At 50.0% G+C, this 27,275-nt stretch overlaps 1 protein-coding gene across 2 annotated transcripts; it reads right to left on the bottom strand.

The window, feature by feature from the left end:
- Nucleotides 1–538: 538 nt before the first annotated feature.
- Nucleotides 539–25,952, bottom strand: LOC308464552 (FXYD domain-containing ion transport regulator 6-like). 2 transcript variants are annotated; one of them, XM_080983956.1, is made up of 8 exons: nucleotides 25,680–25,952; nucleotides 6,777–6,839; nucleotides 6,220–6,258; nucleotides 6,040–6,114; nucleotides 5,154–5,190; nucleotides 3,981–4,030; nucleotides 3,428–3,470; nucleotides 539–2,228 (listed from the first exon to the last, which is right to left on the bottom strand). In XM_080983956.1, exons 2-7 carry the CDS (start codon nucleotides 6,832–6,834, stop codon nucleotides 3,442–3,444), a joined length of 288 nt encoding a protein of 95 aa, XP_080840082.1. In that variant the 5' UTR covers nucleotides 6,835–6,839; nucleotides 25,680–25,952; the 3' UTR covers nucleotides 539–2,228; nucleotides 3,428–3,441. The 2 variants fall into 2 exon arrangements, with proteins under 2 accessions (XP_080840082.1, XP_080840081.1); XM_080983955.1 differs by having other exon boundaries at nucleotides 6,777–6,836; nucleotides 25,680–25,951.
- Nucleotides 25,953–27,275: the final 1,323 nt, after the last annotated feature.

Genomic DNA, 27,275 nt, shown 5'->3' with positions numbered 1-27,275 from the left:
TGAGGGAGTCCCATCTCAAAGCAAAGAAAAAGGGATGGGTGCTTTCTGCAAGGAGCCACAGGCAAATACCTGGATGTTGTGCCAGGTTTGACAGAGTGAATGGAGGGTGGCTGCAACTTCTGCAAAGCAGTTCTGCCTCTCAGCTTTTTCTTACTTTAATGGTGAGAGAGGGGGCCCATCTGGGCACTGGGCAGGAGGTACCCTGGGCAGGGCAAGTGTTGAGGGCGTTAGCAGAGGTCGATTTAGGGGAGTGAGTGCAACCACTTTGGTTGCAATGCATGTGGAGCCTCACAGGGGCTGCAACTATGATGTGGAATGTAAGGTGAGAGGCAGGAGGTCACCAAATTTTGGCACTGCACAGGGCGCAGCTGGAATTTGAAAGCCCATGGTCCACCACTGGTGTGGGGAGGAATGAGGGCCAGGCACCTTCTAGTTACAGCAGAGCTCACACATGGAAGGACTGGGCGAGACCAGCATCTCCCACAGAGAGCAAGAGCTGGTAGGACAGCTAAAGCCCACAGAGAGAAGCCAGAGCCACTGAAATAGAAATGATATTTTATTCCTCTTCTCATGTGGGTTTTGGGACACAACACAAAAATGCAAGTCCTTTATCACAGCAGCACAGCAGGGTTGCCTATTTCAGATGAAGACACAACAGTGGGTTTGGCTTTCAGAGTTACAACACTTTTACGGCTGGATGGCTTTCTACCAGGTGTGTTAAATGGCTGTTACCAACTGCACACTACAGACACAACGGAGAGGCACATGGCAACAGACGACTGGTGGTGTACACACAGCAAACACTGGTGGAGGGGGCAGAGCAGGGTGGCCCACTCACTCACTGGTGTGAGCAGGAGATGAGGCCACCTGGGTGGGAGGCAGGTGGCCCCAAGCACAGCACTCGCACTGCCCTGCACAGGCATTCCCAGTGGCCTAAGTCCATCAAGGTCGGAAACCAAAAGTTGGCTGGGCCAGGCAGAGAGTGATCCTCCTGGGGCTAAACTGTGCTGACTGAGACAGGGGCCGGATCCCTTTGCAAATTCTCACTGTCCCAAACAAGGCAGAGGATAGGGATTCCCTCCTTCCAATGGCATGGAGCTGACTTGAACTGGTCATGGGGGCAGGGGCTCAACCTAGCATTGGAACAAATTTAACAGCTGAATTTGCACATGTGGCTGCGTAAAGCATTGTGGAAAGACAACCTGGTGGTGACAAATTGATGGGGCAGCGATGGGGTGGAGGAGGCTGAGCTCTGCAAAAGATAAATGCTCCTGCCTTTTGGTGCCAGGAGCAATTGCACAGCATGGCTCCAGACAAGCCTGTGTGAAGTGAGGGTGTCACCCTTCCAAGGCTTTGCAGAAGAAACCTGGAAACTCTGCAGATCTCGCCACACAGTGGCATGGCTGGAGGGGGCTGGAGGCAGAGATTTGCAGAGGCAGCACTCCCAGGTAAGCGAGGCAGTGCTGTTGCTGACATCTTCCTCTCCTAGTCACGCGTGGAGTTGGGAAATGAGAGCTCTCCCCTCACCCCTGGCACAGAACTAGCTCCCTTTTCTGCCTCCTTCCGCTTCACCAGATGACACTGGCATCTTCCCTCAGGTTGGCATCACAGTGGCATGGGCAGGGGGCTCCTCCTCATCGGCCTTGCTGAGTATTGGTTGGAGGCGAGAGAGGACACAGCATTTTTCTTATGGCAAGGGGAAGGGGACCGAGGGGGGCAGGGCTGGAAAGAGAAAGTGAGCTGCTCTTATGGCTGAACACTGCACATTATATGCATAAATATCCTGGGCCAGATTCCTGCACCCTCTTCTCTCCCCCAGCCCCACTTCATTGCTTTAGCCAGCATCTGAGGTCATGGAAAGGTACAAGGAAGAGAAGTTACCCTATGGGGATATTGCACAGGCCGAAGGAACCTCCTTTCTCACTCTCCAGGGATGGAGCATCACGTCAAAACAGCATGAGGAAAGTGAAGAGAAACAGACTCACACGACAACATCGAACTGGAGGCAACGGTCACCACGGATTAACATTACACAGGTGGACGGTATTGGCAGTAGTTGGGGGTGGGGGAGTTTTTTTAAAGAGAGAACCGATGTTCCAGGACACAGCCCAACATGGACACAGAGCTGGCAGCATCTCCCTGCAAGGACCCAGGCAGGTCCTTCGCCTCAGCCTCTCTTCACATTGTTTGCATCTGAGGTCTGCTTGTCCGTTGTCTGGTCTCTAGATCTACAGGAGAGAAAAGGGAAGGAAAGGAGGGGTGGCAGCCTGGAAATTTCAGCTTTACTGGTGGTGGAGCACAAGGGGGAGGACACGCTGCCTTTCTAGGAAGGGGCCCAGATTGGGCATGCTGGTTGTGTCTGACTTGCGTGGTTCAAGATCAAGGGATTGCATCTGCTCGTTTATCTTAAAGACACACATTAGGAGAAGAAGCGGCAGGCCTGTGGCTCCCACACACCTCTGCTTGCAACAGCCTGCAAGGCCATTTCTTGGCCGGCTGCCAGGAATTTTGCATTCACAACTAGCAGTCACTCAAACAACTTGGCAGGAGGGAGGAACCCAAGTTCAAGGAAAACACCATCTGCATGTGAGTGTGTCTCTGCCTTTGACAGCGACAACATTCAACAGAGAAATCAGGCTTTGCAAAGGCAGAAATCTGCAGCCACTACCGGGGATTAGATCAGGACTCCATAAGGAGCTCAAAAGGAACATGTTCCAGCTCCTGGAACTGGGGCTTCTTCCTTGCTGTTCATCCAAGGCTCCTCCTGCCCCCCAGCTCCACCCAGCAGTCTCTGGGAAAGGGTCATGGGGGGAGGTGGGGGCTGATGCAGCTCCAGTATGGAGGGAATGCTGAAATATTTGCACCCCCATTTCATTTTTTCTCTCCTTTAATTGGCAGAGTTGGGAGACAGGGCAAGAGCCCACTGGAAAAGGAGAAGCTGTAATTAGTGTTTGTTATCTTCCAGATCAGGAAGGTTTCAAGCCTTGACTCTAAGGATTCATCCAGACTTCCTTTTGCGCAGCCCTTTCCAGGCACAGCTCCATGTCCATGTGTTTTCCTTTATTGTCCGGGCATTTTCCCCAGAGAAACTCACGTTTTACCGCTGAATCACAGCAAATGGCTATCCATAGAAAACCCTGGGGTATCACTGGTTTTGTTTGTTCCAGTAGAAATGCAATAAAAAATAAACGAACAGGAGAAGAAGCAAAAGAAACCCAACCTCAAGAGATGCTGCCCTCATGTAGACAAAACTGAGGAAAGAAGCCCTCTCCAATTCTCAAATCAGTGTAACCACATTCCACAGAACAGAAATAGAGTGAAGCGGCCGTGGATGGGTCAGCCTTCTGCCCAAGCTTCAGTCCACCCCATTGGTATTGCCACCCCATGAAATGTCACACAGCACTCACTTCCTCTCTGGAAAGCTCACCTCGTAATTTCTGTTCAGTTCTCTGCTTTTTGTGCTCCTGTTGCTGCAGAAAAGAAAAGAAAAAAGACCATCTGAAAAATGTCCCTGACTCCTCCATGTGCATTTTCTACTTGTAAGGAGCACTCAAGTAAGCTGCTGTGGGGGAACACAATATCTGACCACCCACTCCTTTTGGTCTGGCACCTCCCACTGCCAGACAAAAGGGACAAGAGAGTTTTTGAAGACATCCCAAACGCCAAGCAGGGAGAAACTATTTCCCATTCAACCAAGAGTTCCTAGAAAATTGGCCATGCAGTTAAAGTGGTCTGTCTGCTTCTGCAAACCAGCACTGCTGTCGCACAAAGCATCCTGGCTGCTTCCTCTTGAAGCCAAGACTTCTACGCACAAAAGAAACATTTGAGCACACAGACTGCAGGCAGAGTCAGGAATTCAGAGCGTATCTGAAGCACTCCTTCAAAAGCACCCTTGGTCAGGTGCCAGGAGGCTCTTCGCCACGCAGAAGGAGGAGGAACCCTCAGGAAGCTTCTGCACAGCAAGTATGAAAAGCCCTTACCATTTGAGGCAATCAAATTCTCCCCCTGTGCCTCCTCATCTCCAGGAGCCCTGCAAAGAAAGACAGAGAGTGCAGTGAAATGGTCAAATTGCCTCTTGCCCCAGCTGGGATTAGGGGAGCAGGCAGGGGCCCGTGAATGGCTGGTGTTTCTGGCCACAGTTCTGTAAAGACTGTTCTCATGTATTTTTCCATCTTGGGAATCTATAATTACAGTACATTTACAATTTAAAGACACCTAAGAGGGACACTTCCCATCTGCCTGAATCTCAAGGCCATCAGCTGTCAAGGCAACTCCTACAGAGACACCTGAAGCTACCTTTATACAGAGTCAGGCCATTGGTTTTGATTTGGATTTTGGATTTGGATTTGATATCCCGCTTTATCACTACCCTAAGGAGTCTCAAAGCAGCTAACATTCTCCTTTCCCTTCCTCCCCCACAACAAACACTCTGTGAGGTGAGTGAGGCTGAGAGACTTCAAAGAAGTGTGACTGGCCCAAGGGCACCCAGCAGCTGCATGTGGAGGAGCGGAGAATCGAATCCGGTTCACCAGATTACGAGTCCACTGCTCTTAACCACTACACCACACTGGCTCTCTGGTCTCCCAAGCATGGTATTGGCTACACTAACCGGCAGCAGCTGTCCAAGATTTCAGGCAGGGGCTTATCCCATCTTCTAGCCCCACCTGGAAATGCTGCCTGGAAATGAACCACAGACTTTCTGCATGCAACACAGATGCTTGAACACTGAGTTATGGTTTCTTCCCCAAATATCTTAAGGGAAAGTACAAGGATGCTTTTAACTTTGCTCCCTGGGTCTAAACTGGATGTGACATGCTGGCCCATAGTTGCCCATGCAAGAAAAACAGACTTGCAGGCTGAGGTGGAAAAGGAAGATAAGTTGGTGTGTCTGGAATTTTGAACAGAGAGATCAAAACTTCTTCTCTCAGCTGCTCCTTCCAAGGCTGCTTTTATTTCAGTCAAAAAACACACACTTGATCTAAGCTGGAGGAATCCAACTAGAAGGTTGCAGCCACTGTGGCCCTTGCTCCCTGGAATAGGATGTCATGGTATTTCAAGTTTCATAGGAGTAATGAATGGATGGGGGTGGGGAAGGGGCTGAGGAGAGAGGTGTCACCCAGATGGAACCTCAGATCCCCCATGCTGCCACATACCTTGGCTTTTGGTTGAAACTGCACCTACATCTTCTGCCTGGGAAAAGAAAGAGCATGCCATAAATGTGGAACCAGAACCACAACAAAGGGTTGCCTCTGGAAATTGGGCAGATGTCCCTCCAAAGCATCATTGGGCATAGTTCCCACCAGAGCCCTCCTCAGTGGCAGGCTATCTCCGTGCTGCTGCTGCAGCCCACTTCATCCCATGGTGGTGTGTCTAAGGAATTCTTAGGTCTCTGGAAACTGGTGAGAACATTCGGAGCTCATTAGCTGAGCAACAGCTCATCCTCTGTCTGCAGGAGCAGGAACCAAACCACTCCTCTCCCATTCTTGCTACCCAACAGAGAAGAGGGAGAAGAAGAGAGCCACAGCTGGGATGCAAGGCTCTGAAACTGCCTCCGGAGTAGGCAGGTTTCATTTAGGCTGTAGTAGAGGAACTGAAGGTACTGCATGGGAGGAGGGGAGAGGGAAGAGGTGCCCCCCCAGGCGGGGCCTCAGTGTCCTCCACATATGTCACCACACATCTTGGGCTTTGGGCCAGTGTTTTAGACTGACAGCAACTTTTCATATTCAGAGCAGCCCTGTCCCTCACAGCAAATTTAGGCGGCGCTGTTCAGGCCAAGCCATTTTGCTGCTTGAGGTGCAGTAGATTTGGCGCCCACAAACCAAATCACACGGCAGTCAAGGGTGGCCAAATGATTTTGGCACCAGAGGCAGAAAATCCCAGAGGTCTGCCTTCCCCTCCTTGAGATTACACAATATGCAGCAATAGCCCATTAATAAGCTGACAGCTTGTTGCCTTTTTATGACGCCTTTCACTCTGCCGCCTGAGGAGGCTGCCTCACTCTACCAAACGGGAGGGCCGCAGAGAAATTTGCAGACTCACTCAGTATAAGGAGGATCCCCACAGTGAAGAAGACCACAGCGAAAACCAAGCCACCGATCCGAAGGGTCTGGTAGTCTGGAGGGAGAGAGAAAAGGAAGATGCCACCCACTGCTGTGTTTGCAAACAGGCCGCAATGCCCAGAAACACACAGCACAGGAAAGGGTGCTTAAAGATGCTCACCATAGTTAAAGGGGTCTTTTTCCTTCTCTTGATCAGTCACTGGAAATAAAAAACAGAAGAGCCCCGTGAATATGAATCCGTCCACAGCAAAATACATGAGAATCCATTTTCCCCAATATGTGTGTGGTGTGCATGTTTCTGGACAGAGAAACTGGGGCATTTGCTACCTGGGGCTTAGGGAGTAGCCAATGGAGCGGGAGAGATATCAAGAGGATTTATTTCTGTAAGTGAATGCTTTGCAGGTGTTTTAGCTTTGAAAGCCTGATTACATACCCACGAAAATTAATTCAATAGTACAAATACCCAAGTCACCCGAGGAGATAATGCTTCACCTCAACGCTTTCATCACACAGAGAAACAATGGCAGAATGAACCTGTGTGTGCTCCTAAAGGCTCAAGAAGCAAAGACCTCTCCCGAGTGCCTTGCTCTGTTCTCATCAGGTGGCTCCTGCCTCTCCAGGGATGGCACTGGCAGCAACCTCAGGCAGAGAGCAGTGGGTTGGGGCAGCTGTTTTCATGAGACCCGTTCTCCCCACCCACCCAAGACTGCTACCTACCATCCACCAGCATCACTGGAACCAGCAGAGAGCAGAGAAAGATCAGCCCCGTTTCCATGGCTGCTGAGGAGGAAGAGAGAAAGCAGAAAGGGGGAGCAGGCGGTCAGACCAAAGAAGGGCCAATGGGAGATGTGTGGCAACAGGACAGTTAGCACTGCAGCAAGTCAGCCCACCCTCCAACCTGTGGGATGTAATCCTTTGGAGCAGTCAAGTACAACATTTCCTGTTTGCCTAGAGTGAACATGCATTGGGAATGTTGGTCCAGCCTGTTGAACTTCCTGTTACACCTGGCTGGAGCATCCTTCCTTTTGCATGTGACTAGTAGGTGGGCGTGACCTATCCATTGGGTACCATGGGGGAATGGGTGCCATTGCAGCCACCCCTCCAGGACGCACAACCCCGGGATGTGTGCCACGCCCCCACAGGCAACACACCGCGCCCCCAGGACATATGCCAGCCACACCCCTTCCTGTTCTCTGCTCCAGGGGCTGCAGCATGTTGCTCCACCACTGGACCTTTCCAGACCTAATAAAAGACCAAGTCATGTAGCCACCTCCTTTCTTTTTCATCCTGCGTACTTCCTGATTCACCTGGCCTGTACTGCTGACTGTCAGCCAGCATTCCCTAGGTTATCTCCCATATGGGGTAAACCTATTTGTACATATTTGTAACTTTAAGCCTAAAGCCTGCCTTCAGGGATCACCCTGTGCTCTGCCTGATCATGAGTAAAACTTCTTTTTGTTACTTATGAATAAGACTGTTGTGTCTTTATTCTTTTAGGAGGGATTCAAGGGATCTTACCAGGAACATACCCAATCTGGGCAAGCCAGATTGAATTGCTTTCTGTCTTAAGAGACTCACATGAGTCTGCAACCAGCTTCTTGCTGTGTAAAGGGGGGAATGCACTCTGCTGTATAAAGAAACTTGCTAGCGCGAGTTAGGAAGGATTATATTAATCAATGTATCCTCTCCTGTTATCCACAACATTCCCACACAACCCTGTTGCAACTCATTGGGCCCATTTTGTGTTGGACAAGGAATCCTGTGACATCCCCCACAGTGGGAAGATCTCTACCAAATTCCCTTGGCAGTTGCCTCCCATCTTTTCCAGAGCAGCTGCCCACTCACTGCCCAGGAGCAGCACATGTCACCCTCCAAGTGGGCTTGAAGGTCAGTGGCTCAAAGCCCTTTAAAGCTAAACTCTTAAAATATCACTTAAAATATACAGAGTAGCAGAACAACAGCACAAAAAGTGAGCTTTTAAAGCCTGTTTAAAACCAACAAGCAAATAGGCTTGCCTTGTCACAGGCTGACAATCCATAATTTGGTGCGGGAGGCATTGCCGAAAGGGCTCCATTCTGTGTGTCTGCCAATCTAATTGTGTTCATAGGTGAGCATCTCAACAGGTCGTCCAAAACAGATCTTAAAAGTACAGGCTGCATTGCATTGGTGGGAGCAGTCCCCAAAACCATCTGAACCCAAACATTTAGGGCTTTAAATGTCTTGAAATGGGCCGGGAATGTGGGGAAATGTGCAGCCAAGACCACAACTGTGTAATTGCTAGAGAGTCACAAACAGGGGGGTATGATGTCACATAACCTCTTTGTGGTGGGAGGGGAACAATAGAAAACTTAATATTCTTCTTCCTCTCACTGCACACAATCTTCTTCTTACCTACAATGGGATAGGTTGCCAGCAAGCTCTCTCCAAAGAACACACACCATTTTTGAGCTGAACAATGGGCTCTTGTAACTTTTAATTATTATTAATTGCCTACCTGATTTTCATCACTGTATCTATCTGGCACGTCTTTTGGCTTGAGTAAACTTTATATTTTCTTCTTTGCCTAAAACAGGCCTGAAAGCGATTTCTTTGTGAAGAGGGAACTCAGATGGGAGATGGTCCAAATCTGCCAAAGCACCCCAGGGATAACATAGCAATTCTTTTTAGAAGGTTGCACAACCTTGCCTCCGAAGCTTCTAAAGATAAGCTGCACATGGATGGTGATTTTTTACTTGCATTCTTGCAGAAGTGAAAAGCAGGATGATAAATAAGCAATTAAATATCCTCTCCTATCATCTAATCCACCCAACAGGAAACATACTGGTGGCCTGATAACTGGTGCAATATAGGCATCATATGTCCCATATGTCCCATCATATGTCCCACCCAAACTGCATCCTGTACCAGTTTTGGTTTCTGAACCATATTCAAAGACAGCCTCAGATAAAGTGTATTGCAATAGTCTAGGCTGGAAGTCACTAATGCATGAATAAAGGTGACAAAGCCCAACAGTTCTAGATAGGGTCACAGCTGGTGCACCAATGGGAAGGGAGATTTACCTATGAGGTTCTGGATCTATTTCTCCCTCATCTGTAACCCAGGCTCAACTCTGTGCAACAAAATTTAACCCTGCTGCTGATCCTGGGAAGTTGTCCTGAATATGGGATTGCCCTTTATTGTATGGAGGATAGATGCTGTCCCTGTCTGTAAACGGAGCCCCATTTGCTGCCTTGGTAACTTATGGCTAAGGTTAACAGAAGCACCAGAGCCATCAGTCAATGGAGTCTTTCTTCACAGGTCAGAAAGCACCCAGCAAACTCATACCTTGTAGTGCTGGCACTCAAAGGGTGTATAGTTCTCTCAAGTGCCCTTCAGGTTGCCAAATCTTGTGTTCCATCCTGCAGATTAAGGTAAAGGTAAAGGGACCCCTGACCATTAGGTCCAGTCACGGACGACTCTGGGGTTGCGGCGCTCATCTCGCTTTATTGGCCAAGGGAGCCGGTGTACAGCTTCCGGGTCATGTGGCCAGCATGACTAAGCCACTTCTGGTGAACCAGAGCAGCGCACGGAAACGCCGTTTACCTTCCTGCCAGAGCAGTACCTATTTATCTACTTGCACTTTGATGTGCTTTCGAACTGCTAGGTTGGCAGCAGCAGGGACCGAGCAACGGGAGCTCACCCCGTCACAGGGATTCGAACCTCTGACCTTCTGATCGGCAAGTCCTAGACTCTGCCTAGGGACAGCGCCACCCGCGTCCCTATCCTGCAGATTACTCAGGGCCAAACTACTTTTAACGTGTCTGTGGGGTTGTTGTTGTTGTTTTAAAAAATAATACAGTTGTACCTTGGATCCCAAACACCTTGATACAGTACTCGGACATTTTGGCTCCTGAATAATGCAAACCCAGAAGTGAGAGTTCCAGTTTGCAAACATTCTTTGGAACCCGAATGTCCAATGGGGCTTCCACAATCAATCAGAAGTCGCACTTTGGTTTTCGAATGTTTTGGAAGTCGAATGGACTTCCAGAAAAGATTCCATTCAACTCCCAAAGTATGACTGTAGTTCTTTTATCACCAGGGATAAGGAGGGCTACAGTCGGGACCAGGACTTCAACCCCTTTCCCTCTCTGTCATGGTGTTGGCAAAAAATACCAAAAGCACCATCTGCTGTTTTTGCTGGGAGGAAAGCTGTGAAAGAATCTCTGGTCTACCCCCAAATGTCACCACAAAAATATAATGCAGCTGGAACACATTGCCCAGCTGCAACATTAAAACACCCCCCCCACACACACACACACCCCCACACCAGCATTTCATGCCAGGTCTGCAGCTGAGAGGCAGTGTGCCTCTGAGCATACACAGCATTCCCTTCTTGCCACCTTGAATGTAGAATCCACCTTGGTAATTAAGCTGCATGGATATATATAAATAAATAAGAATGATAATCACAACGCACCATGAGCCCGTGTGACGTTTCTCTTCGGCAATGTGGTGCTTCCTTTGCTGGGCAGGTAAGGAGTCCATAGAGGACTTCATTTCATGACCTGCAGCGCACATCCTGCCTGGCTTGCCAATCCTCCACCCCAGAGCAGAAAGGGCTACAGGCAAAGAAGAAGCAGGCCCCCACCTATGAACCTCTTCCTGGGCGCTGGACAGAGCCACTGAGCTTAGCCTCAAAAGCCATGGATGTAGCATCCAAGGCCCAACCAGCAACCTCCCTCCCTCCACAGCTACAGAACTGGCACTGGGATGCCTGGGGCGTAGAGGGTCCTTCTGCCTGACCACTGACTCTGCTGCCCCGTCCCAAGCCTTCCCCAAGCCTCCTCTTGCATTGAGAGTCACAGTCAGGGCCACAGAGGAGCAAACCAGTTGCCCTCAGGGATACATGTAACAAGCACATGAAAGATAGCCCCTGAAAGGATTTGATGCATTTGTCACCAGAGGATGTGGCAGTGGTGGCTGTTGCTTTGGGACATGCTAGACAAGACAGCTAGGTTCACCTGTGATCAGACCTCTCAACAACCACCGAATGGGAACAAGGACTCTGGCAGAGAATATTAATGCAGACAATATCATATTACAAGAAGTTGTGCAATAGAATGGCAATCATGTAAGAAATCTTATTGGATGCTCGGTACACATTGAATACTGTCGTGTAATAATGAAATATTGGGAAGGCTGTCTTAGAAGTAATATAGAACTAACTGAAAATGATTAAAATGATTAAAATTAGGTGGGGAAAAATATGAATTTATTAATGCAGTATTGTTTTAACTAAGTGGTTCCCTATAGGTTTATTGTTGTAAAGACCCTCTAGAACACGGGTAGGCAAACTAAGGCCTGGGGGCCGGATCCGGCTCAATTGCCTTCTAAATCCTGCCCACGGACGGTCCAGGAATCAGTGTGTTTTTACATGAGTAGAATGTGTCCTTTTATTTAAAATGCATCTCTGGGTTATTTGTGGGCCTGCCTGGTGTTTTTACATGAGTAGAATGTGTGCTTTTATTTAAAATGCATCTCTGGGTTATTTGTGGGGCATAGGAATTCATTCATTTTTTTTTTCTTCCAAAATATAGTCCGCCCCCCACAAGGTCTGAGGGAAAGTGGACTGGCTCTCTGCGGAAAAAGTTTGCCGACCCCTGCTCTAGAATGACTTTACTGTTTTGTTTGCTGTTGTTGTGATTCGTTTCATCAACGTGAAACATAGAACGATAACAATTTATGGAAGATTGTAAAGATAAAATACAAATCGTGTTTAAATTGTATAAAATGATTCAGGGCAGCCCTTTCCAGGTATGGGGTGTGTGTTTTTCCACACCCAGGCACAGCATCTCAGCAAGTGACCACTGGAAGCTGTAAAATGGGTGGGAAGGAGGCAGAGAGAACTGTGGATACACCTCCTAGCAAAGCCTAACACTTCAGCAGGGGCTGCCAGCTGGATGCCACCTGTCCAAATGCTGCAACGCCAGATTTGGGTCTGCCTGCTGTACCTTGAAGGGCAGCCACTGAACTGGGCAAGTGGCTGGAATCTGTTCCCTTTGTAAACATGTCCCTGAGCCAGAGCTTGCCACCAGCTGCATTGCATGGCAGCCTGCGCCGGGGATGGTAATAACACAGGTGTCCTTGCCAGTGCTGGTGAGCGGGGTTTCATTCTGCACAGCAAGAGGAGCCCCAAGGACCGCCTCTCTGCAATATGGGCATGTTCTTCTGGGAGTCTGCTTTCTGCTGCTGCACCTGGAGAGACCTTCTCTCAGCATGGGGAGCAGAGAGCTGTTCTTGGCTTCAAGGCTGAGCAGAGCCCAGTCTAGAAGGCTCCACACCAGAGTCTGGTTCTCATGCTCCACTCAGCCCTTTCTGCGGCAAGACAAGAACTTCTCCATCATCCCTGATCCCCGAGATAAGTCAAGTGTGCCAAGGGAATCCTGTGCAATAAGTCACCCATGAAAAGGATCAGGGATTTTTTTTAAAGCATCCAACTTTCCTGTGGAAGTCCCTTGGGTAACCTCATAAATGGCAAGAGCCAAGATCAAGCCACAATGAGAACTACCCAGTGAGTCAAGTGTGCTCTGTTCCTACTGCTATTATTCTGCTGTCTAAATTGTCCATCCAGTAGTCTCTGCCTTGAGGACAGCAGTCAGTCTGGGGACTAATGCATCATTTAGCAGATCTATCATGCAACAAGCCGTTTTCTTTTGTGATTTCTCCCTCCTCCTAATGGCCAGACATAAAGCGGCCTTTGAGCAAGATCAGAGAGTGAGATAGATACTCTGCCTGTTCAGTGTTGCCTGCTCAGCTGCAGTCCTCAGCATGAACTGGGCCTCTCCTCTTCTTAAAAATTAACCATGAAATCCATGAGTCCTCTCCTAGGATTCCTCTCCAGGATGGAGATGGAGGGGGACTGTGGGATCCTGACCAGTAGATGGAGACAGTATAGAACCCTCATGACTAGAAGTCACTGATAGCCTTCCTCTGACCAAGAGGACCCCATGGCAAAGCTCGTCATTGAGGAAATCTTCCCCTCAAGTAATGATCAGCCAGGCAAAACCAAGCTTCTTGCTGGTGTGTCTCAGAAAGTTCCCCATGCCAAGGGACTTGCTTCCAGCTTCCTCCACCCAGCGTGCTACAGAAAGGGCAGCCTTCCACATAAGCCATTTCCTCTCCCACATGCAAGGACCCTCCTGCAGTAGAGAAGAGGGTTGGGGTGGGGCAACAGCCATGGCTTTGTTGTGCCAGCCACAGATGTCAAGGAAAGGGCTGCCAGCCTCCACATGCCACCCCAGCCCCATGGCAGGATCTGGCACACAGCAAGCAAAGACAACAGTATGGCTGCTGCCGCTGCCGCCTCCTCCTGCAGCTGATGCATGTAATCCAGCTGGAGAAATATTTGGGATGCTTTTGTTTTGCTGACCAATAGCTCCATCATTCATGCGAAGAAAGAGATTAATGGAATACAAAACTTAACACAGGCTTTTCACATTTAGGGAATTTACATATGCAAATACATCTATGCACGCTTTAGTACCCGAGCATGGATTTCATGTGCTAATCAGGCAGCTGCTTGCTCAACCACAAAGCAAAAACTCAGCGAAAGTTTGCAAAAATGCACCAAAGCAGTAAAGCAAAGACCTCTGATAAGCATCTACTGGTGAGCAGCACTGGAAGCTGTACTGCTGGGTCACTCACACCAAGAGAGAGGAGGCCAAGGTGGGTGGGGAACTGAAGAACACACAGGGCCAGCCCAAAACAAGATGACGTCTTTCCCTGGTCCAGAAGCCATCTGGACTGGTAATTAGTGAAGGGGTGTCATCCTCCACTGCTCCTCACCCTCACAAAAGGCTGAAAAAGGGAGCCCAGGTAGGCCATGTGGCAACAGACCAGAATGGTGGTGGTGATGGGGAGATGAAAGGGGAACAGCTGGGGGCCACCCTCCAAAATCCCCAACTGAGGAAGTCCCTTCAGTCTGCCTTATGGCATTGCACAAGGTCTGAGGTTGCCCACCCCCACACTTGACCATTCATGACTGCTACACACCAATACTGCACATACACAAGTGCACACACCTGAGTCCAAGGTGAGCACCTGCTCCCATTCAGGGACCTCAGCATAAAGGTGAGTGTAAATAGCAGCCTCAGTCCTTTTGAGAATGCAGGGCAGCTCAGTCAGAACACCATGGACTCCATCCTTTGAAAATGGGCTCTTCATTCTGTGTTTACTCGGCTATAATCATATATTTCAGCCACACACAAAATCCGCCCACCAGGCTAGAGGGCAACATACCTAGCGTTGGATTTTAATCGGAAGGGAGGGATTTTATCAGATAAATGAGGACATTCATCTCATCTCATTCTTCTTTAAAACGTGCATCAGAAAATGGACTTTTAGGACTGCATAAACATTCACCTTTCCCTTTTGCTTTTAAGTTATCCCCGGTGCACAGCAGAGGCAGCCAAGCCAATCCTGCACCTGAGTCTGTAGCTTTTCATGATGGTTTTGGCAAGTTCTGCTGCCTAGTCACACAGATACACTCCCCGCCCCCACTCTCAGTTTGCCTGCCTGCCTCCCCTCCTCCCTCCTAAACCAATCTGGACCACCCAACTTCAGGATTTGTTGTTGACTCATTGGCTGTAGGCGTCACTTTTCCTTCCTATCTGATTTTTCAGGGTGTAGAAGAAGGCAAGGCAAAAATGGAGGCCAGCTCTCTGTCCACAGATGATGTGAACCCCGGTTAAAAAGAAGCATCCAGGTGGCAAGGGGCCAGCTTTCCCCAAATACAAACTCCAACACCCATCCCCAAGGAACAGACAGACTCTTGGCAGTTCATCAGTCACAGATCTCCCCCAAACCAACCCCTTTAGAGAAGAGTTTCTCTGCCTCAAGCACATTGCACCCTTTTCTTCATCCGCCCCTTAAAACAGGCAGAGCCCAAACCCTGCATTTTCTGCACCCTAAGAAGAGTGGAAATTCATCTCTGCAGCTCAGCAAAGGAGAGAATGTCAATGTTGCCCATCGTCTTCCCGAAGCCACCCAGCCCCTGCTAACATCACAGCTTCCTGTTCTTGTTAAGGGGCCTGGAGGCATCTACCAAAGATCAAACCTGGTTAAAATCATGGTACTGCCCTTGAGTCTTGCCTGCACAGCTCAGCTGCCTCAAGGGGGAAAGGGGGGTGCATGTGTGAACACAGGCAGGGATGTCACTTTGCTTCAACATCAATCAGGCTTCTAGTGTGAGGGAGGTTTTTTCAGTCTTCTGCTCCAGAGATTCTGAACCCGGCCTGCACTGTGCCTGACAAGTGCTTCCCGCCACATGAATGCATTCCTGGCAGGTGGAGTGAGAAAGAGAGAGAAAGAGACCCCTTGGCTTGTGGTCAAGCCTGGCTGCAGGAGCAGTGGGGTGGAGGAAAGCACGACACCCCAACCACCAGTGCAAATGCCATAAAGAAAAGGAGCAGCAGTGGTTTGCAATAAGGTGTGGGTGGTGCTGTGGTCTAAACCACTGAGCCTCTTGGGCTTGCTGATTGGAAGGTTGGTGGTTCGAATCCCTGCAGCGGAGTGAGCTCCTGTTGCTCTGTCCCAGCTCCTGCCAACCTGGCAATTCGAAAGCACGCCAATGCAAGTAGATAAAGAGGTACCACTGTGGCAGGAAGGTAAACTGCGTTTCCGTGCACTCTGATTTCCGTCACCGTGTTCCATTGCACCAGAAGCGGTTTAGTCATGCTGGCCACATGACCTGGAAAGCTGTCTGTGGACAAACGCTGGTTCCCTCAGCCTGAAAGCGAGATGAGCGCCACAACCCCATAGTCGCCTTTCACTGGACTTAACCGTCCAGGGGTCCTTTACCTTTTTACCTTTTTTTAGTGCCACAAGGAAGAAATAAGAACAAAACACCTTGGATGATAATTCAGAGTGGAAAAGTCACAGGCACCACCAGAAACATCAGTGCTGGTTTATTGTCTGTTCTGCACAGAAGGATTGGCTCTAAAATATTGGATGCTGGCTTTTAGGGAGCATTTTGCCATCCCAGTTTTGACTTGACAGGCTTGAAGGCTGCAGAAAGCCCCCTGTTCCCACCTGTCAAGACCCTCAGGCTCCTCCTCCCAGGATCAGCCTGTCCATGAGACAGACTGAGGCTGCTGCCTCAGGTGGTAGAATCCAAGGGGCACCTCCGTGGGAGCAACCTCCCACCATCTCTGGAGAAGCGAAGAGTAGCAGCTGTGGTAGCTTCAAGAGTCCCGCAAAATCAGGAGGCACCATCTCATTTTGCCTCAGGTGGTGAGATGGGACAGGCCACCCACGCCTCCTTCCCTCCCACTAGCCTAAGGGATCATGTCCTAACCTATCCTGGAACAATTGCCAGATCCATTTGGAGATGCTTCTCCTGGTCATGGAGGGGGTTCAGCTCATCAGACTGAAGTGGACATCGCAAGACAGAATGCGGCAGGCCCCCAAAGCATAGCTTGGCCCATTACCCACCACTAAGTATCTTAGATGTGACTTTTGCAAGGCTTAGCTGCCTTTGTGGGGAAAACAACCTCGGAGCATTCTTAAACGGGTGGCCCTTCATCGGAGGGTGGGTGGAGCCCTGGGTCTTTTGCACCATTCCACAGATCTCCTACCCCATCCTCACCCTACTTTTTAAAAAATGTATTTTTATTAAATATTTTCTTGATTTACAAAAGTATGTGCAATGTCTCTCTCTCTCGGCCCCCCCCCCCATGTAACATTTTTTACAAATCAGTTTCACTTGTTGAGACATTAGGAAGAAAAGGGGGAAAGAGGTGGGGGGGAGGATGGGGGGGTCGGGTAACGATGTTTCTATTTTACTTAATATATGTGAGGTTTTGTGTCAGCGTTGCTTGTGTAGGTTCTTTGCTGTTCACTTGTATTCCTTTGGCAGTGAGAGAGGTTGGGGTTGGCCTAGGGTGTGGTTGTTCATTTGTGATTGGCTGTGATGGTCTTTGTTTTCATGTGTGAGTGGGGTGGGTGGGTGTTTTGGATCAGGTTAGCCATATTGATTTGTATGCTGTTGGTGGATTTTTGTCATTGTCTTGTTGGGCTGTGTGTGTGATAAAGGGGAGCCATACCGGGCTCACCCCACTTTTTAAGCTTTAAAAATTATTTGACCTTGCTTACATTGGGTGCTCTCTGAAAGCTGACCTAATTTACATGTAGACATGCAAATTAGCATATGCAGATTTCATGCAGATGCCTCAAGTCTTTTAAGGGCCTAGCAACAGCCCTGGAGCCTAGAAGATTCTCTTGCTTGCTTGAGCAGAGAGGACGTTCCTTAATATTGTGGTTTTTTCCTCCGCCTGATTATCTAAATATGTGAGTCTGCCTTTGTAAACAAAAGCTCCAGCTAGCACAAAATGTTGCCTGTTGACAGGCTTGAGTCAGTGTAGTTGTCTCTCCCTCTCATGCAAAGCTCAGCTACTGAGCGCCAACAGGACCATAGCCAAAGGGTGTAAACCCCAAATGATTACGGAGGTACAAAAAATCTTTAGGAAAAAACGACCAAAGGAGCAACCGGCCTCCACAACAACAAATAGTGAGGACTGAACATGGTCAGTGGTGGACAAAGAATGTTTCTTGGGGCATAGGCAGGGGGAGGGGGAATGGAATGGAGCTCCTTGAAAGGGGGGTGGCTGGCTGGCTGGCTGACACACTGAACTGAAACACTTTACAATTCATGGGAGGTCTCAATTGTACCACCTCTTTTATTTTAAAGCAGCTGCACCAGCTATTCATTCGTTTCTGGGCTCAGTTCCAGGGGCTGTTTTTGACACTTGAGACATTAACAGCCTTGGACGAGGATCCAGATATCAGGGAGAACATCACTAGCTGCCTCCTACCACACAAACTTCCCCAGAATGACGACTGCATTCCTGAACTTATAAGGAGCAAGCCCTGTTAAACACAGGGGGACTTGCTTCCGAGTAATCGGATTGCACGGTAAGTCCTACAGACAAAAAACGATGCTTCCGATTTCACTATGCACAGAAGCCACATTTGCCTCTGCAAGCAGCAGGGCCTTTTTAGTTAAAGCCCCAACATTGTGGAACACCCTCCTGCAGCAAGTGCTTGTGAACCCCTGTCATCTCTCCATAGGTTTGCTAAGACTTCTTCAAAAGGCCTTGATTTGGCTTCTCTTTTGTAATTTTTGTAGCAGACAGAGGTGCCGAGGCAGCAAAAAGATATGGGCAGGGGAAACGTCTTAACACTTACAGTTCCCCCATCCCATCAGTGCCACCCGGTTTGTGATTAACTGTGGTTGGTGGTGAGGGTGAAGTTTGGAGTCATTGTAAGACCACTCACCATTTCAGGCAGTGGGTGACATTTTTCACTTTGGGGGACAGGAGCAGAGAAGCATCTCTATTTTGTTATTGTTTTGATGCATCTATGATTGTGGGAGATTCTAGTCCCCAGGTTTGAGATTGAGGGGACGGACATAAGAAAGCATACCATATTCTCTTAGAATTCCTGAAAGCAGAAGCCATGGGTTCTGTTTTCAGTCAAGCATATGAAATTCAAAAGACCTTCTGTTCAAGGTAAGGAAAGCACCAGGGGAAAGAAGCAAACATCTCAGCCTCTGAAGGTCAAGCGTTATGAACACTGCAAGATGAATAATGTTCAACTTACGTTACTGTGGACCAGAAGCTCCCAAATCATTGCAAGTTCTGGGATCTGGTCCCTAGCTCCAGGAGATGCTATCCTGTAGATTAAGATAATCCTCACCAGGATAATTGTCTGAGCTCAGTTAGGAGATCCATTTGATACCCATTAGCTTCTTGATTGCTGCAATTTTCTCATTTCTCAAAATATATGTTTATAACTTTGCCTACCAACCAAACCCACTCTTAGCCCAATAAATTCTAGCCTTTACTTCTAGGCAGTTCTGGATATTTGAGTCTATAAATAAATTGTCTTCCTTGATGTATTCATCTTCACTCAAAAATCAATGTTCAAAATAAAAGACAGGTTTTATGCATTTAACATCTAATTACCATCTAATTAGATCATGGCACAAATTGGAACCAAACAAGACAGTATATGCAGATGTATATTGACATTATTCTGATAATTTACAGAGGGTTTGCTGTTGCAGCAAGAACATTAAAGGGCTTGTCTGCACCACAATTTACTGTGTGTTTGAATTCCCATTTAATTTGTGTAGTCGACATGATGTTACCCTCAAACCACACCAACCTTGATGTTTTCCTGCTGTAAATTCAAGTTTACCCAATATGAGGATAATCAGATAAATTGGAGAAAATCATGCTCCAAACTGTTCCACTCAGGGTCGCAGATGATTTGCTTCAGTGTTTTGGGGTGGATGGATCAATTGTCATTTTCTGCTGCTCCCTTTTCCATGCCTACCACTCCCACAACACTTTCATTTCTTTTCTGGCTGTACTTGTAACTATTTACGGTGTGGTGTACTCTTAAAGAGAGGGGTGGTGGTTGTTTTTTATCCCTCAGCTTTGCACAAAAACAGAAAACTGTACAAGCAAACCACATTCAAAAATTCTACACTATATATATATTGGGCAGCAATCTGAAAAATATATATAGAATTGCTTTCATTTCTTTTCCAGCATGCTAGTAAGGCCAGGTGAGAGCTTAGCCTGTCTGTCTGTCTGTCTGTCTGTCTGTCTGTCTGTCTGTTTGTTTGTTTGTTTGTGATGGACTGGCTGGATGCAGAGGAATGGAGGGAGGCACCAACTTGGAAACCCCCCAAGGGGATCCCCAGGGGGAGAAAGCTCAGAGCCAGGGGATTGGTGGTGGGACAATGATGAGTGGTCAGAGGGAGAAGACTGGGAGGAGGAAGCGCTGAAAGCTGAAGAGGTAATGGGGCTTAGTGAGCAGGAAGAGGCTGGGGCAAAAAGCAGTCCAGATTCAAAGGCAGGAGAGGAATGGGGGCCAGGAGACAGAGGTGAGGCAGGCTGCTGAAGAATCCAGGAAGTCTCTCCCTCCTGTTGCGACCAACTCCCCTCCTCCCTGGTCCCCCAGAAAATGTAGAGGAATGAAGAGGCAGAGCAACGAGAGACTAGATGAAGGAGCCTGAGATTGCTTGGGAAGGACCCGAAGGAAAAGGAGTCTTAGGGAGCAGTGGAAATAAGAGGACCTCACAATTACCTCATAGGGTTAAGACCCAGTGGAGGAGCATATGCCCAGGGTGGGCGTGGTCCAGAGGGGGGCGCAGCGCAGAAGGTGCCCTCCCAGGTGCGGGATAGCCGCTCAGGTGCCTGGAGCAGCGTGCGCGCCCTGCAGCTGGGGGCGGAGCAAGCCTCCCATGGTGGACATTTGGCGCACCGCCCACCTGCGACTCCTAAGCCTCCCCCAAGCTGTCAAAATGAAGGGGGAAGGAGGGACTGCCACCGGCAAAGCAGTACAGATCCCACCCTTACTCCAACAGCTTGGGGTAGGCTTGGGAGTCGCAGGCAGGTGGCACGCCAAATGTCACCCCCCTCAGTGAGGACACCCTTTCTATGCCCCTGCCAAGACCTACTGGGAAGAGTTGCTGTGATCACTAGGCCTGTACTGTTTTCTACTGTACTGTACTGTAACTCTTTCTTTGAGTAAAGAGTTAACTTCACTGACACATTGCTAACCTGCTCCTGACTTTGTATGTACGTGTGTTTATTCTTATCTGCACAAAACAAGAAAAGTACACAAGCAAATTTACAACTGCCTGACCATATACTTTTGCACACTTCTTGTGGTGGTGGGGTAGGTACGCAGGTCTGCTACCTGTGCACATGCCCTGTCAGTACTTAACTAGCATAACAGAGTCAACAAATTAGAAGGCAAGGACAAACACAGAAGGGAACACCTGCTGGTGTGGACTGAAGTTGCTTCTCATGTACAAATCCAAATGCATGTGGGTGTGAACTACTTCAGTCTAATTAGAACGGGGGAAAGCAGATTAACAGCAAAATTATGCTTCAATGTGGACAAGTCCAAAGCATCTTAAAGCAGGGGCAGGGAACATCTGCGGCTGGTCTCCAGATGTTGTTTGGACTCCAACTTCCATCAGCCTCAGACAGCATGGTCAATGGTCAAGGAAGGATGGTGGGTCTGTAGTCCAGCGACACCTGAAGAGCACCGGTTCTTAAAGACTCACAAATGTTATTATGCCTAGGCTTTCATAGACTAAAGTCCACTTTATTGGAAACATAAAGTGGTATTCTTCAGCTGAATATGGGGACAGACAACTAAATCGTAAATTAACTCTGCATTCTCAGGGTGATTATTTTATCATGTATCACAGCTGTGGTCAAGGATCACTGTACTTATTTTGCATTCCTGCAAGTTATAAATGAATGGCTATTAAGTACATTTTGCATTACATTTCCTCTGGCCCCCACCCTCCAGTTGTGTATATTCCTGTACCTGAGGATTATGCTTCATGCATCTATCTGCTGAAGTGGAGACTACAGTTTGGCTGTAAGCAATGTATCACATTCTGTTTCGAAAATGGTAAAACTGTTTTCATATATTCCATATTTTTTTCCATAAGCAGTGTAAGGATTTCATTTAATTCAAAGTCAGCTTGTTTTAGTGACTGTATCAAGCAGTCAGCATCTAACATTTTGGTTATGAAGTGTCTGAACTAGGAACTAGGAATAGAAAACTTGATTTAAATCAGTTTTTGTACCCTGCCAGCTCAAGCTCGCTTCCAACACACTTTCTGGGCTCTTGTGTCGTGTGTTTAATGTCTCCTCCTAACAGCTGCTCTGAAAGTTTTTCTTTCCTGTTTCCCAAAATTGGGATGTGGCCTGAAGGCACGTGATGGAACAACCTTGCTGAAGCTAAGCAGATCTAAGGCAGGTTTGTGCCTGGGTGAGGGACCTCCTGGGAGCCCCACAAGTGATCCTTTGAGCTCCATGGCAGAAAGGTGGAATATAAATAAATGAAATACAGAGCTGGATCACTGCTGGTTGGCCCTGTCCATCTTCTCATCTCCCCATCTGTCATCTCAGATAGTGTACTGTCCCTCAAGTCAGCTTTCCCATTTTCTTTCAACAGGGTGCTCACTCCCACACACAGGAGGGAGGAGGAACCCAGAACAGTGGTGTGCAAGCCCTTATATAGACTTTTGAAATTGCCACCCTGTAGCTCAAGACGCGGGTGGGACGCGGGTGGCGCTGTGGGTTAAACCACAGAGCCTAGGACTTGCTGATCAGAAGGTTGGCGGTTCGAATCCCCGTGACAGGGTGAGCTCGCGTTGCTCGATCCCTGCTTCTGCCAACCTAGCAGTTCGAAAGCACGTCAAAGTGCAAGTAGATAAATAGGTACAGCAACGGCGGGAAGGTAAACGGTGTTTCCATGTGCTGCTCTGGTTCGCCAGAAGCAGCTTAGTCATGCTGGCCACATGACCCAGAAGCTGTACGCCAGCTCCCTCAGACAATAAAGAAAGATGAGTGCCGCAACCCCAGAGTCGGTCACAACTGGACTTAATGGTCAGGGGTCCCTTTACCTTTACCTTTAGCTCAAGACCACTGCCCCCATACATACTTAGTTGGTCTCTAGGGTGCTACTGGACAATTTTTTAATTTTTAAAATTTATTTCAACATCACAGAAGGGGCGGTCTACAGCAGAATCCTGTCTGGCAAGAAACCTGTTAATGGCTTTACCTGGACAGCCTGGCTTTACCTGGACATTCTTTTGTGATGATAAACGCTTAATTCCTGGGTCCAGGTCACAGGCTCACCCTACTCACAACCAAATGTGCCCTTAAGGCAGGATTTGTGAGCGCAGAGATAACGGGGAGGCTTTTCCCATTTCCATTCAAACTGCAGGGGAATATTTGAGGTCACTGAAAGAGTCAAAATGGCTTATAACACTTTCAACTGAGCATGCCCAAAAATCTCAGGTGTGTATTCCAGTAAATTGAAGCTAGAGTGCAGTAGTTCTGCGTCTACGCCAGAAGAGCTGGCTGGATCAGGTCAATTGTCCATCTAGTCTACTATCCTCTTCTCAAAGTAGTCAACCAGGTTGACTACTTCAGGGAAGCAGGCAAACAGGACACAACCACTAGAACACTTTCCCCTCTTGCAGTTTCCAGTAACTGGTAGAAGAATTACTGCCTCTGACCATGGAAGACAGAGCACAGACACCATGTCTAGAAGCCATTGATAGCTGTGTCCTCCAGGAACTTATTGCTTCGCATTATGCCCACACGCAAGCCAGCACAGACATACCATATTTTTCCGTGTATAAGACTAGGGTTTTTTACCAAAAAAATTGGTTTAAAATTGGGGCTCGCCTTACACACAGGTAGTGCTGAGGAGTGTTTTCTGAATTTGGAGTCCCCCAAAATAGGGGGCGTCTTATACATGGGGTGTCTTATACATGGAAAAATATGGTAATTATTAGGATACAGATTTTAGAAAATCAGCACTTCTGATTTCAAGGCCTCACATCTTTTAAAGATCAAAATGGTTCCAGGTTGGCCTTCCTGTGCTGATCTATGTATGTGCGGTTATGAACATTACCATATTATCTAAGACCATAAAATTCCTATCACACTATCATACATTTCACCCAGTCAGTTAATTGCTTAATTGCAACGTGAGCCCCAGAAAGAAGACAAGCCTCCCTCTTATCCACAAAATGGTGGCAACCACAACTCTCTCAGGGGCTCTTTCGGGGCATCTCCAGAGAGTGGCTCCCCCAGCAGCTAAAGCCCACCCCGGCCAGAGCTCAGCTGTGTCTCCATTGCAATGGCATTATCTCAGGCAAGCAGGCAGGCAGGCAGGCATCCACCTGGCCTCCCCCACCCCACAGCTTTTAACTCTGCCTTTTATTGCAGCCCGCCCCCTTCCATCGCGCTCTCTCTCTTCATTCAGCTGGTTTTTGTTTTCAAAAGCTAGGAGAGAAAGCTGAACCCCCTCCCTCCACCAGATGATGGAGGCCAGATGATGCCAAGGAGGGGCTGCCCGGAGGGCGCATGCGCACAGGGAGGGAATTGCGTGGAAGTCTCGAACCACTTTGAAAACATTTCTTCATGTTGCAAAAACCAGATCGGCCGCCCCTCCCTCGGCCCTCCTCCCACAGATCCCTCCCTCCTGCAAAATTATGCCTTTATTTTGCAGAGGGACGCTCCCCCCGCCCCCCAAAAAGCATGAAACACCTCCCTCCTCCACCTCCATCGTTTCTCTTCTCATGTTGTTCTAGATAAACAAGGTTTCTCCTCCGTCTACCCCCCCCCCACTCCCGCCCACCCCCGACCATAATGGCTTCCTGTAGTTCACGTTAAATCCCCTTCCAACCGCCCGAATCATCCCACAGTCAAGAAAAGTCGCCTCGCAAAGGGGAATGCAATGCGCTTGGAATGCAAGTCTGGATTTGTGTTTACCAGAGAAAAGAATGAGGAGAGAGGGGCTGGGGGGGGGGCGGTCGGTCGTCGTGGCCGGATGAATCCAGGCGCACGGCTGAGCGGCTTACTCGGGGGGGGGCAGCATAGATCGGGGGGGGGCGGAGGCGGACAATGCGCGAAATTGCAGGCTGTCAGATGGGATTCCATCCACGAGCAGGGAGGGAGCGGGGAGAATGTAGAGGTTGGCCCGGGCGGGGGGCGGGGAAGAGACTAGTCAAGGCAAAATATCCTCCCAGACTTATGTGGGGAGATAACTGGTAACTAGGCAACCCACGGAAAGAAGAGCCGTGCTAGCAGGTGGTTGGCACGGCAACAGCAAGGCCAATCACAGCCGCGCAATGGACGGATTTGCAAGACAGACAGACTGCGGGGCATGTGCAAGAAGAGCCACAGCGGTGCCAACAAGTGGGGCGTTGAAGGGGGGGGGAGGAGAGGGAGATGCAGCTGGGGAGGCGGGAGGGAGCGCCTGGCGAAGGTAGGGTGACGATGACACTGAGCTCCCGGGAACTCCCGCTGAGCACCCAAAGCAGGCATCGCAAGCCCCACCACGCAGCAGGAGGGCGCAGGGTGGGTGTGAGCGATGCCCGGGCGCCAGAGCAGAGTCTTGCCCAAGAAGCCGCCCTCTTGGCCCGTCTCTCTCCCGCGCCCAAAGTGTTGGACTGCAGTTAATGCTGGTCTGGAGGGAGACACTCTGCGAATGCTCAGAGGCTCGCTCCTGGTTATTCCCTCTCTCTGTCTCTTTTATTTATTTTACAGATTTGGTCCCCAAAATCCCAAGGGGTGACAAGGGGGCAACATATTTAGGGGCACATGCCGACTCGGATCGGATGCTTGTTCACTCAGGACAGTTTTGGCCTGGGGCGGACTGGGGGTGGGGGGGGGGTCCGTGAGTGGGAAGGCCCCGGGGGTGCTATGCCCAGGAACGGGAGGGAGCTGGTGTGCATTTGGAAGGGCTGCCGACGGCCAGAAGGCTCGAGCTGGACCCGCCCGGCTCCTCGGGGCAGAGACCCGTCGAGTGCGAGGGGAGGACAATTCGGGCGGGGCACCGGGGGAGGCATTTGCTCCCCGGTCACGTCTCCCGCGGCGCCTGGAAGCAGCCCGGCTGAGCTGGGCGGGGAGGGTCTTCGACGCTCGCGACGACGGAGCCCATCAGGCAGCCGTCGGCCGGGCCGGTGTCTCCTGGAGCGGGGGCCAAAAGCCTGCGCTACGTGGCTACCTTCCCGTCGGGGGCCCCGCTTACCGGGCAGGCGGCGCGAGGGCGAAGGCGGCTCTCGGGCGTCTGGCGGGGCGAGACGAGACTGGGCTGCAGGGGGGCCGCTGCGACGACGAAGGCGGCGGTCGCAGGGCGAGGGCGGCGCTCGAGGATGGCAGGCTGGGTTAGGGTGGCTCCTTTCCTTCGGGCGCTGCTGCGATCAAGCCCGCGTCCCCTCGTGGCTGGCTGGGGCTGGGCGTGCCACGGGCTCGGGCATGGCTGGGCTCGGCTGAGAAAGAGGGAGGGAGGCGGGGGGGGGGCGAGCTGCGCGGAGCCGGGGAGGCGGCGCTGGCAGACAGACGGAGGGAGGGAGGGAGAGCGAGCGAGCAGGGGCGAGCTGGGGGGTGGTCTCTCCGCCACCTGCACTGATGTCAGAGCGTGTTTCTGGACGCAGCCCCGAGACCGCCAGTCTCCGTTTCGGAGAGGCCAGCGACTGCACCGCCTGCCTGCCGCGGTCTCAACGAAGCTCAAGCAAACCCTCGACGCCATGCCAGCTGCTTGGCGGTGCTTAGGAGGAAGGCAAAGCGCTCTGCCCATGCTCAGCGGCGCCTTCACCGCGATCGCAACTACGGCCAGCCTAGGGAGGACTTTGGTTGTCCCACACTGCTCTGGAAACGGCTCTCCCGCTGTGTCTCCCACCCCACCCCGGACCTCGACGTTTCATGAGAGTACCGCCGGTCCAGCGAGCTTACGTCGAGCACCAGAAGCCTTGCCGCGCGGACCCTGCCTTGCTCCCTCCCTCGTCCTGACTGGGGGGCTACAGCGGGCCAGCAGCATCAAGAGGCGACTTGCCATTGCGTGCCTCTAACCGTCGGGAAATCTGGTCAGCTCTCGAGGCGGGGAGAAGAGTTTCCAGCAGCGCAGCCTGGTTTTACACGTCTCCAGCAAGGCAGCCTAGTTTTCCGTCGGGGACAGAAGACAATGCGATTCTCCACTTCTTCCCCAAGGAGCAAGCAGTTGGCTTGGTTTGGCTGCCCAGCACACCACCATTAGCCATCTAAGGGGCTGCCTGTCTGGATGGAAGCCTCCTCCTCCTGGTCACTGGAGCAAGAAGAAGAACAGGAGGCCCTGCCTTGTCCACTCCCTGTTATCCAGCTGTAGCAGCTTTCCAGGGACCCAGCAGGAGCAGCAGGTGCTGAGCTCTGGCAGCCCAATATTGAAGCAATGCGTACCAATGTGGAAAATACCTGGGCCCTTTGGGGGCTAGTACAACTGCTGCTGCATCAGCTGGGAAATGCCGAGCTGATTGGCTTCCCTGTTCCTGACCAGGCTCTTTCGAGATTTGCATTCAAGACCAAGGTGCATCAACATCACACACAGCCACACACTACCTCTAGCAGAGGGGCGGTGAACCTGCTGTTGCTCCTCCCTGACCATTGGGCTGCCTGCCAGGCTGATGGGAGTTGGAGTCCAAGAATACCAGGAGGGTGTTCCCTCTTCCTGCACACCCTACTTGCCTTCCCTTCCTTGGGGACATTCAGTGCCTTTCCCTCTTCTTCCTTTAACAAAACAGGTGGCTCCAAGGTTTGCCAGACAGATGCCCAATGGCTTCTAAGCCCTAGGAATCCTGCTGACCTTGCACTG

Source organism: Podarcis pityusensis (assembly GCF_964106645.2).
Source record: "Podarcis pityusensis genome assembly, chromosome: 15".
NCBI lineage: Eukaryota > Metazoa > Chordata > Lepidosauria > Squamata > Lacertidae > Podarcis > Podarcis pityusensis.
The sequence above is the reverse complement of the archived record's forward strand: the minus strand, read 5'-3'. Positions and strand labels throughout refer to the sequence as shown.

Coding starts and splice junctions, on each gene's coding strand:
- LOC308464552 (XM_080983956.1), bottom strand. CDS start 6,834: ATGGAAACGGGGCTGATCTTTCTCTGCTCTCTGCTGGTTCCAGTGATG. Junction 6,259..6,776: donor TCCAGTGATGCTGGTGGATG/GTAGGTAGCAGT, acceptor TTTTATTTCCAG/TGACTGATCAAGAGAAGGAA. Junction 5,191..6,039: donor GGGGATCCTCCTTATACTGA/GTGAGTCTGCAA, acceptor TTCTTTTCCCAG/GCAGAAGATGTAGGTGCAGT.